Source organism: Gallinula chloropus, assembly GCF_964237585.1.
Source record: "Gallinula chloropus genome assembly, chromosome: 5".
Classification (NCBI taxonomy): domain Eukaryota; kingdom Metazoa; phylum Chordata; class Aves; order Gruiformes; family Rallidae; genus Gallinula; species Gallinula chloropus.
Genome location: NC_140090.1, coordinates 12,937,563 through 12,949,203, shown reverse-complemented (window position 1 = coordinate 12,949,203; position 11,641 = coordinate 12,937,563). Strand labels below are relative to the sequence as shown.

General features: G+C 47.2%; 1 protein-coding gene across 8 annotated transcripts in view; it reads right to left on the bottom strand.

Moving 5' to 3' along the window:
• Positions 1–2,678: 2,678 nt before the first annotated feature.
• The window catches only part of CLASP1 (cytoplasmic linker associated protein 1), a gene marked incomplete at its 5' end in the record, with an annotated part of 163,393 nt that continues 154,430 nt past the window's right edge, over positions 2,679–11,641 (bottom strand). For all 8 annotated transcript variants that reach the window (XM_084264745.1, XM_084264751.1, XM_084264748.1 and 5 more), the window contains 3 exons: positions 2,679–3,336; positions 5,029–5,145; positions 8,071–8,277. In XM_084264745.1, coding sequence (XP_084120871.1) covers positions 3,250–3,336; positions 5,029–5,145; positions 8,071–8,277 — 411 coding nt within the window. In that variant the 3' untranslated portion in view covers positions 2,679–3,249. The remainder of the gene's footprint in view (positions 3,337–5,028; positions 5,146–8,070; positions 8,278–11,641) is intronic.

Here is an 11,641-nt window from a genome sequence, read left to right as displayed (position 1 = left end):
TTAAACTTTTTTCTTTTTTTTTTTTTAAAGGTATGAAAAATTGAAGCCCTGCATAATGGGCAGCAAGAGGGGAGAGAAAAAAAAAAGGCAGCTGCAGTAGGTAGCTACTGCCAGGAGAAGGTGAACACAAGCTTCACCGGTGCGGTGAGGCACTGCCAGCATGCAGATCTTTCTCTGCAAGCGTGCGTGGACACTGTGATTTGTAGCCAGAGAGACCTTTATGCTTGCTGAAGAGAAAACAAAATGATTGTACAGCTTGTCGGAGTCAGAACGCCAGAGATCAGAGAGGTGACATTCAGAGCTAGCCCTTCGAGTACTTCAAAGGAAAACACAAAGAAAGAAAGGAAAATCGGGTCGTGTTCAACGTACTAAACAACCTTACTATGTACATTATACGCAATGGTTTATAAATACCTAAGCAGAATGCTCTCTACTGTATACAGGTATAACATACTTCTAGAGTACTCAAAGGATGAACAGTCCTCAACTGACTCGCGTAACGAAATCAAGTAGCACGTTAATGAGCATCTGTTGACAAACAGAACCGAATCCGATTCAGAAAGTAAGGCCTGGTTCTACCACTTGCAGCCCCAAGTGTGCCAATGGTATCGGAAAACAGGCGCTCGTGCTGGAGCCGCAGCAGGCCGCAGCAGGCCGCAGCAGGCCGCACGCGTCCCTTGAAGGGAGCGCTGTTGACTCCAGACTGTAGTGTCAGCGCACGCGCCAGGGTCAGTTCAGGGACGTTACAGTGCGTTCACTCTCAGTGCATACTAACAGGATTTTATAAAATATATAAAATCATCTGAGAAGGAATTCAATTCCTGGAGGTTTGCTACAGTGTGCCATTCAAAAACAATAATTACACAGACAGCAAACGGCGATGGACCAAGCTCCATCCCAGCTGGGAGGGACTAAACGCCATCCGGTCAGCTGTGCTGACCTTCCAAACCCCAGACCTGGAACCGAAGACACTGAACTGAGATGGGGAGAAAGAGAGGCATAAATACTAAGCAGTTAGAGTACAAATAAAACTTTAAAAATCCCACAAAAAAAAAAAAAAAACCAAACCCACTACTGAAAATTCAAACAAGACAGCTAACTGCTGCCAACAAGTCGGCTGAATATTTCCTCAAAAGGGAAAATAAATTCATGTTAAACTAAAATAATTTGAATCATTCAAAAGATTAAAGAAAAAAAAAATATTCTAACAAGGTACTGAAAGATGTTGAAAGGGAATGGTCCATGGAAAGTGAGACACCAACCATGGAGCAGCCAATCCTCCCTCTATCGAGGCTGAGGATGGCTCTTCTGATCCTGTGGCAATGCCCGGGGGAATCCCACCCACCACAAAGATGAGGGAACTAGCCCTGCATCTGTCAACAGCCTGGACACATCCTGACCTACTCAGGAGCCTGTCACCTCCTCCATGCACATCAGCAGGCAAAAGGACTGACAAGTTTTGCACCCAATCCTGCTCAGTGCTCAGCGGCCTCAGCCCCTGAGCAGGGCACAGGGAGGGAAGCTGGCCCCAGGCATTGACACCCAGCATGGCCTTGGCTCCCAGGAGCCAAGACAGACAGGGATGTGCTGAAGGAAAGGGGGGACAGTGGGGTTTCACCCTCCCCTGCTGTGCTCCTGGTAGCTCTCATGTTCTCAGTTGGCTACTGAGGTGTCCCTTCAGCTACCCAAAGGGGAAAGGGAGGGGACTGGAGGGACAGCGAGGCACTGAGGGCAGCCAGGGAGCACACATCCTCCACTACAGCTGCAGCCAGAACCTGCAGGTCCATCATCCTCTTGTGTCATTGGCCCTGGGGGCAAAAAACCCAGTTCTGCTCCAGTGCAGGTTTGGCGTGAGCATGCCCACCAGCCAGGATCCAGCCCAGGGCCACACACAGCATCCTCCTGCAGAGGTGGTGGAGGGGAGCTCACCCTCTACAGAGGGGGAAGGGTGGTACTGTGGGCAATTTGCTGCTGGTTTGGCTCTAACTCTGTGTCATTGGAGTTGCTCCACTGTACCCTCACTCAAAGCACCTTGCTGACAGCAGCGCTCAGTGAGGACCCTCTGCACCCCTCCGAAACACACCCAGCAGGGCTGTGCGTGGGGCTGGCCAGGAAGGAGTTTTCTAAAGGCAGCTGGCAGCACTGCAGGCTCTTCAGGCAAGGAGGGGAGCAGCAGCAGGTGACCTGCACTGTCCCAGCTGCCTGAAGAGGCCCTTCCCTGGGGGTCTTTCTGTTCCCTTTCTGTCCTCCTGGATGAAGGCTTTGCCCAAAGCACAGAGGAGTTGGGGGGACAAAGCCATTCACTGACCACCACCAGTGGGTCAGGTCAGAGCAGTGCTGATTCACAACCTTTCCAGCTCCTGCTGCCCACCTATGGACACACTCCAAGCCCACCTAACTCCAGTGTCCCATCGCAGGCATCGGTGCCAGAACTGGGTCTCAAGTTCCCTTTGGGGAGTAACAAGTAACCTGGAGAGTCTTTTGAGCATACGAAAGAGGAGAACAGGTTGGGAGGGGAGAAATATTTACACAGTCAATGAAGGGAGCAAGAGCCCAGCTGCTTCACACAGTGCAGCTGGCTGGAGAACACTTAGAGAAATCAGCCCATCGGAGGTCTGTCAGAAGAACTATGTACAAAACTCAGATGTTTCAAGAGAACATACTTTTTAATCACTCACTCGATATCTCTCAGTATTAAAGCATCCGAGGCTGGAATTACAGCCACGTCTGCAAAGCCACATCTCCCCACAGCGAGCCTGGCACGTTAGGCAAGCTGCAACAGGGAGTACAAAACAGGACCACAAGACTTGTAAGAAGAGGAGATCCTAGCCAGAACGGCTGCAGCCACGGGGAGAGAGAGCAGGTACTAGCACACAGAAACCAAAACTAGGTATGAACTAAACCAACAAGATTTGTTTGACCTTTAACATGTGTCCATGTTCTTGGACTCAGTTTTGGAACACTAACCTAAACATATTTCTGAAATTTCAGCAGGCTACCCAAATATGTTTAAGTATGGCTTTCTGTTGTTCACTTTTAATGAAGACTGCAACACAGACCTTGCTTCCTTTACATTCAATACCAGTAAGATTCTACATAAAAGCTTTTATTGGACTAAAATACTGATTGCAATAAATATCTGCATGGCCTCCTTGAGCTGATGGAGCGCGCCAGTGAAGAGTAGCAGAAAGGTCTCTGAGAGGCACCGTTGATTGCTTCTAAGTCTACACATATGTCCACATATCTCCATTAACTGTGCGTTGAAACGTCTGAAGAGGAACTGCTGTTGCTGTTGGTGGTCTGGGCCCTCTTTATGTACAAGTTTAGTAGCTTCATCTGAAAGAAACAACCATCAGGAGATGATGTCAGGAAAAAAAAGAGATGGACAAAATAATCAAATACAAGTCTTAAAACTCACATCCTGCAGTGAGCTCAGCTTTGAGTGAGCAGACACTGAGCTCTCTGGAGAAAAAGCAGAAGAAAAGCTGAGCGAGTTTCAGCACAGGCAGAGGCAGGAGTGCATGTCTAGTCCCACTGCAGTTACAGAGATTTAATGGGATTTATAAAAACCTCCTACATTTCACACCAGCCGTTTACAGATCTCATCCTGCAGCCTGCTCTGAGCAAGCAGGATCCCCAGAGGTCAGCGGGGCTGCAGGCACACTGGTGACTCAGTAGCTCTGGTCCTTTCAGGAGACACCCTGAGCCCTCCATGCCTTAGAAAAAATGTATTTTCTGTCACATTTAAATATCTTCACTAACTTGGTCCATCTAGTGAAACTGCAGCTGTTAGGGCTCCCTTTGCATGGGTTTGTTTTCTTTTTCTGCCCTACCAACCTTCCTTTCAGATCCTGCAGTGACTCAGGCACACGTGTAACTTCAAACATGTAGGCAGTCTGCGTAAGCCCAGGAGAATTGCTCATATGTTTGTAGTTAGTTATGTGGTGGAGTAAATCTGTGGCACCCAGGATACTGGGATAATGAAGTCTCTACAACATTTTACAGGGGGATTTCCTGACTGTCCACTAACAAGGTAAACCTCACCACCCATAGCTGTCTTTTTCCAGAGCAATTTGGAGGCACAAATCATTTGAGGACAAGGCAGCTCAACTCAGAAATAAAATCAAGTGCCCTCAGTCTCAGGTTGTTCTGGCCTTCACCACACTTCCTACCACAAAAACACCCCCAATAAAACGAAGGCCTCTGAACTGGAATAGCTATTCACATGCAGATATCTACTTCAGAAACAGAATTCATCTTGAAATTGTAGATAAATCTGGGTATGGCGACTTCAAACAGGAGAGATCTTGTGACAGCTTCCTGAGCAATCAAGCACCACCCTGCCTCAACATGAAACGTCAGCTCCAGTCCTGAGGGACAGAGCTGAATTAAAGACTTATTTCCTCTGCAGCAAGAATTTGAGTTTTGCTGCTAACCTGACTCCAGGGCACCAAATCCTCTGTGGGGTCACACTTGAGGTTGCCGGTGTCCCATGAGGAAAGGGGCATACCTGCCATGCTAAGAGCAAAGCTTTACCTGCCTTTCTACCAGCCCCAGTGACAACCGGCAGCCAAGAAGAGGACCTGCTCTCCCTGCCTCTCCCAGCCATGCATTCCCACCACACCACTCTGCACTAGATGGCCCATGCAGTCGCAGCATGGGCTGAAAGCAGACCCATTTGTATTGCAGATCTGGTTTCCAGCCAGAGCAGCCTGCTGACCCAACTCGCTGCACGGTCACCCCTGGATGCAATGCCAAAGGGGCCAGGCAAACAAACACGGCTGTCACGGGCAGGACCTGCTCCGTCAGGATCAAATGCACCAATCCCCAAAGCCCATCAAAACTCAAATGCTCACGCTGCTGAGCAAGTGCTGTGCAGTTCTAGTGGTGTTTGGCAGGGTGAGATAGGGCTTGACAAGAGTACAGGGACCTTGACCCAGAGCTGCTGTGAAGCCAGTGGTCGCTGCTAGCAGGGCAAACTGTTCAGCTGGCTGTTATCAAAACCCCAGACACGCATCACTCCTGTACCTTGCTTCCCGTGAGCTGCGCGAGATGAGGTTTCAGCTCTTCTCCAATCACTGAATAAATGGCCACTAGGCAGAACACACTAGCTTTGCGGACGCTGCTCTCCGTATTGTCATAACCCTGGGAAACAAGAAGAAGAGTCAGAAGTCAAATAGCTCTCACCACCATCCCTCCACAGCGACAGACTGAAGAGCTGAAGAATATTTCGCAGATGTGGCTGACCTAACAAACCAACAGAACAGCCCTGTTAACATAAGTTTGCAACCTGAACATTCATAGAACAAGAGAACACAATTACCCAGCAAATCCTATTTGTTCCTCATAATATTATAATAACTCCTAAGTTATTATTACCTTGTTATTTATAGCATTAAGCAGCGACATGCAGCATCCCAACATGAGCTTACAACTATCAAACACACATGTTTCCATGTCCAGTTCAGCTGACCATATGCTACCCTGGATGGCCAGGACTTCTTGGAGGGAAGCCCTCATACTCCCAGCTTGACTTCAGGAAAGTCTTTCCTGACCCAAATCTAACCCAAAGGAAACCAATTCTGCTCCTCAAAGTGAAGTTACAGGCGGAGATTAATTTTGCAGCAAAATGGCCTAACAATCATATCACCTGGGACATAAAAACCAGAATCCTGTTTCATCAGAATATTCCACCCAAGTATCTATTTGGGCAGAAGAGTTCTATCTCTAGGCATTAGAAACTGCAAAGCTCAGAGTCACCATGGATGTTTTCCAACTCTTTAAACTAGGCTCAAACACTGCATGTCAGCATTGCTACACACATGTGAGTCCATTAGATGAACTGCCTCTGTAACCTGGAGCTCTGTGATTGTTTATCAAGTAGGAAATGCCACAGAAAAGAACATGTTGGAAGACCCTTGTAAGTGTGCTGGATCTCTGGCAGCTTCAGGAGAGCTCAAGCTAGCCACCAGTGACTCAGCAGCTGATGACATCAATCTGGTACTCGGGCAGTGACTCCTCACTCAGCAGCCATCCCATGAGAAACACAGACATCACTTTAGCCTGAGGGATTGCTGGCTCCTCCGGATGCAGGGTGACCTCTGCTGGGAAAGCTGGTGGGAGGGATGCAGCACTGCTGGGACTGTTCTTGCTGCAGGGCCCAAATACAGTCTGAAATGAGAGTCTGCAATCCCAAAAAACACTGAACTAGAAAAGCAGAAGATCTAGGTGAGCTCAGAGAAACATTAAGCTCTTGAGAACCTAGGTGGAAACAAAGCTGAGCCCAGGCTAACAGCGGAGGGACAACCCTGGAGACATAGGGCTCTCTCTGCAGGTCCTGATCCAAAGGCTCCTCAGCTCAGAGGCCTCTGCTTGACCTCACTTTCCCTATGGGCATGGAATTCTGCTTATGTGTGCATCCCAAATTGAGAGGATGAGCCCTGAGAGGGCTGTGTCCAGTAGGCGCTGAGCTGGTATATGCCAGCAGGACCATCATCCCACCTCTCCATCAGCCAACTTGCTTTCAAGGCAACATCTCCTCCTTCTCCTGGCGTTTCACACCAAGCTCAGCAGTTAGAGCTTGGGTGATGATATGGGCTCAAAGCTCTCTGCAGCCTGAAGGTATTGAGACGCAGTGCATGGGAGGGCACCGCGTGGGCCAGCTCTGATGGAGGAGGGCTCCACATTAAGACCAGGGTAAACACTGTGACTCTCCCCAGCCAAGCCCTGTTCTTGCATGAACATCTCCATCTGTTCACCGGACCCTGCCTGGGGGTGTTGAGCTGCACACGCTGCTGCCCTCTGACACTCCTATTACCTCCTCACCACTGCCCATAGCCTTGCCATGCTAAACAAGCACAGGGATGGTTCCCTCTGTACACAGTCCTTCAGCCAGAAGGATCCCAAAATACTTCCCAAACATGAAGACTAGATTATTTCAACCACTGTGACTTTCTAAGGTGAGGAAGTGTCACTGCCAGCTCCAAGATGAAAAATGGTCAACTAGGCTGCAAAATGAGATCAGCTTTAAGACATGGGAAAACTTTAATAAAAGAAATATAACTGTGTTTCTAAAGGCATGCTGATCCCAAACTTTTCTGGTGAGCTGAAGCTACACTATTCAGATTGTTGTCTCCAACAATTATGGCTAAAAACTTTTCACAAAGTTTAGATCAATACACAATTGCCCAATTCCCAGAAGCTGAGATTTAAGAAAAGAATTGCAAGAGCTGACACTACAAAGTTGGGACAAATGTTGGGATGTACAAGAGGAATTTCTGGCTTTGCCCTTGTCCTTCCAACTTCTTATGCTCACAAGGAGGTGGTTACTTTATCCCAGTTCTCCCCTGAAGTTTTACCCACCCAAACCCCTTTGCATTGACTGATTTGTTCCTGTTGCAATCCCTCCCCAGTAAACACACACACGTTCTCTCTCCTCCCGTTATTTCCTTCTTGCTTGCAGCCTCATCCCAGCCCCCAGCACTGCTTGTGCAGGGGAACAGAAGACACCACCACTACAGTCAGCATTAAAACCTAGTCACAATGTAAGACTAAGCCTTAGTACTGGAAAAAACACAGGTCCCCACCCAGCCTGAGAGGGTTTGGAAAGAGGCTGAATGAAGTCAGCAAGTAGCTTGGTCCTGATTTCAGGGAGGAAAGGGCCAGCCAGCCTGCTGGGATTCAAGCTCCAATACAAAGTGCAATCAAAGCACAGAACAGCTCAGCAGAATTAAAGGAGACTGCAAGATGTATTGCTTGGGAGGTACTGAGACAGCCTAAGATGTGGCTAACTCCTGGTTTCAATAAATTTCTTACATGGCCACTACTGGCTTAATTCAGGAGACGGGTTGGGATGTCTAATTGTGGGAAAGAAGCATAGGAGTACGAATTTTCTGTTCCTTAATATATTAAAACATCAAAAGCTCAATTATATATATACTTAGAGAGATAAAAGCTTTAATGTACCAAAATCTGGCCCCAAAGGGTCTATTGTTCTCTTAGGTCACACGCCTCACAAAACACTCAGTGGCAGTTTGTGCTCAGCAGCATTTGTGACATAGGATTCTGTACCTGCAATAAACCAGGGATGATATCAGGAAGGAGCTGATGCAACGACTCCTTGGAAATCCTCTCGATGACTTTCGTCTGCATTTTGATGGCAGCTAAATTAATTGGATAATCTGCAGTCTGAATGATGGGGCAAAGCACCTTGATGCATTGCTCGGGGTGGATGGAACTCGCCAGGGTGGAAGCAGCTTCTTCAGCAGCTCTGACAACCTGGAAGGAAAGCAGAGCAAAACCTTATGTTAATGAGGTCACACGTCACAGCCAAATGACCAGTGTGCATTAGGAGCAACTGCCAGGCAATGCTGGGGGATGTTCATTAACAGATCTGCAGGAGGCTCTATCCAGAGGCGACTGACTGCAAGAATTCACACCCTTCACCTCCAGTGACATCTCTGTTCCAGCCAGAGGCAAGGAGTCCATCCTGACTAACGTAACTGAGTCAAAGTTGTCGCTGGTTTGAGTCACCCAAGATAGATGGGGACGCCCCCATGCTAGGAAGTGCCGGAGGACAACCTCTCTCCAACCACTGAGAGAGAACCTAAATCCACCAGTTTAGAGTTAATACAAAATGTATCTCCCTCAACATTGTAGCACATGGCACCATTGCACCTCTGGGTACACATCTCACTGCTGAGCGCCTGGGTGCTGGAGTGGAGCCAGCAGTGCCTGCACATCTAACCCGGCATGGCAGCACTAGAGTGTACGGGAGGAAGAACAAGCAGAAACCTTTCCCAACCAGCCCACACTGTAAAGCAGCCACACCAGACAAGGGAGATTCCAAATTCAATTCCACACAGCCTGAGGGAAGGCAAATCCACAACTTTCACACTCTTCTGCAGCAGGTAGGGCAGCTAGCTGGAAGAGGAAAGACCCGATTCTGGTCTCTCCTCCCATGAGAGTTCATTCATTTTACATTCTGCAGTAATTGGATTAAAACAACCAGGATGGGAAGGCAGGTTTTCTTTTTTCAAGTGTCTGTGCTAATTGCCAGGCAACAAAATGAAGCTTTCCCTCAGTTGCACTCTTCCTGGTCACAAACCACACACTCTCTGCTCCCTGCATTCATGTTTCTGTACAAAAGATGGAGGATGCTTTTGCTCATCTTTTCTTACTCCCCTCTTCTCAGGCCTTACTTTTAAGGGACTGTAAATTCTGAGTGGACAGAGATGCCCCAGCAAACAGACTTAAATACAACTCAGCTTTAAGAACAAAGCAGCATCCACTAATCCTCAAGCTTAGGATCTCCCAGCTAGCCCCAGGCAGTCCCTAACTTTGAGCCTAGGAGGACTTGCACAGCTTTTGAAGACACCTCCCTTCCCCAACTGTGTGGGAAGCTCAGATGCCTAGCACCAGCTCTAATTCATCCTAAGCTGACCTTCCTGGGGCTGTCTGAAGTTAACACTTTGAAATCCGCATTAGGGAATCAAATAATCAAACCACACATCTCCCACCACTTAGACTGAAACCATAGCTGCTGCATTTGCATCATTCTCCTCTTCCACACACTGTGGTGCTGTAAACCTCAGAATTTCTATTTGTCTAAGACAACCCATAGATAGAGGTAGCTCTATCAGAGCTTCAAAAGAAGGTAAGCTTTCTGTTTATAAAGTAACTCAGTGGATAATGTATGAACCAGTACTTGGAAGTTTATCTCAGTCTTTTCTAGGACAAGAGTAACTCCCTGCCTGGACTACAAAACCTACAAAGCTTTAATTGATTTTAAGACAGTAGCACTGAATAGTGACCAGAAGAGATCATGTCCATCTACGAAGCCTGCTTCACCCACAGCCTTAACATCACAGCCACACTACTATCATTAAGTTCCAGCCACGGTGAAAGCTACCTCCCTGGAACAGGAATGGGGATAGCCAGGAAACAACACAACTCATCTACTTGGCTCTTGGCATCCTCTCAATCAAACACAACTTCACACAGTATGTATATTGCAGGATGGTGAAGCAGACCTGAGACCTCAACTGCTTCTCTATCAGGGCCCTACTTACAGAAGAAAAGCTGTCACATTGCTCCATGTATGTCAGGCTTTCTCAGCAATTAGTTATAATGTTAAACCATACTCCAAAAAGAATGGCAATCCACAATGTGTCCAGTATCACAAAAAATGAATCCTGAAAGATCTGTGAATGAGCAACCAAGAAAACCAGAACACTTCTTTTCCCACTTGCCACAAATTCTCCTTCTTCCAGCTATTTCTTTGTGAATTCCTCTTTAGTTTCACATGAGAAGCATGAGAGTCAATCTTTTTCCACATAAGCTAGTACTAACTTAAAAGGAAGCGTTACAGGATTTCCTTGGGAAAGGAGAGAAACACCCAAGTACTTAAGGGAAACCTAATGCCATGCTTTGGCACCACAGCATTGAACTGCTGTGTGGATGGAGTCAGGAGCTCCCAGGAGGTGTCCTTTGAAAGAACTCACATCTTGGCACTGCAGCTTTTGGCTTGCCCGGTGCCGAAACACTGCTATCAAGCTTTCCACAAACAATGCAGCCAATTTACAGAAAGCCCAGTTATCTTGTAATCAATTTAACTACACTCACGAGCAAGTCACTCCAGCTCAAAAAAAAAAACCAACCCAGCAGCTATAACTATTTGGACATGAGCCACTTGGGATTTTGCTTTGCGACAATTCCAAATACTGTCAGTAAATGTGTTCAGACATCCCCAGGAAGAAAAGTTTGCACACACATCACTGCTGGCTAAAAAAAAAATGGTTTTTTTTAAAATCATAAATCCTATTTGAGAAGAAAGCAACAATATTTTAGTATGCATCTAGGATCAGACTCCAAGCTTAAATACACTACTGGAAACTCCAAACAGTATTGGAGTGGGTCAAAATTTCAATGAGCAATTCTGTCTGAGTTTCAGCTTCACATCCTGTCCCCATACGCTCTACCATACACATACCTGACGTTGTAGGTATGAGGAAAGTGCCTGAGACAAAGCTTGCCTTAAAAGCTTAACCACCAATTCCAAGCACAAGGGATTAAAGTAGAGCTGTAATTTTTCACAAAACAAGCGAGGGTTCCAATAGCAACAAAGGTCACACAGACTGTGCGCATCACAAGGTCAGCAAGAAAAGTTCTAAACGTGCAGGATTTATCTAGGCCCCTTCAAATCCTCCTTTCTTCAAAGCTGCCCATTTCTAGCAAGAATCTGGCTACGTTTAAGCAGCAGTTTGGTATTTCACATCGCTCCTCCCTGGAGTGTCTTCCCGCTGAATACAGAAGGACATCCTACACATGTCCAGTAAGCTTCCTGCTGATATTAGCTTGTAAATGTGACAACACCAGGGAGACTTCCAAGTCTTCCAAAAACACATCTGGCAGACAGCATCTGCATCTAAGCCTCACTTCAGCAAACCCCTTAAGCGTATGTTTAGCTTTAATAACATGCTGAAGTCTCACTGACGTCAATGGATTCAAGCGTGTGCTTACACGCTGGCTTGAATCAGAGCCTCCACAGGTAACTAGCTCCTTGGAGAAGCTGGTGGGGGACAGGCTCTAGGAAGGGGTACGGCAGTACCAGCGGAGGGCAAGGCAAAAAGACAAGCTCATG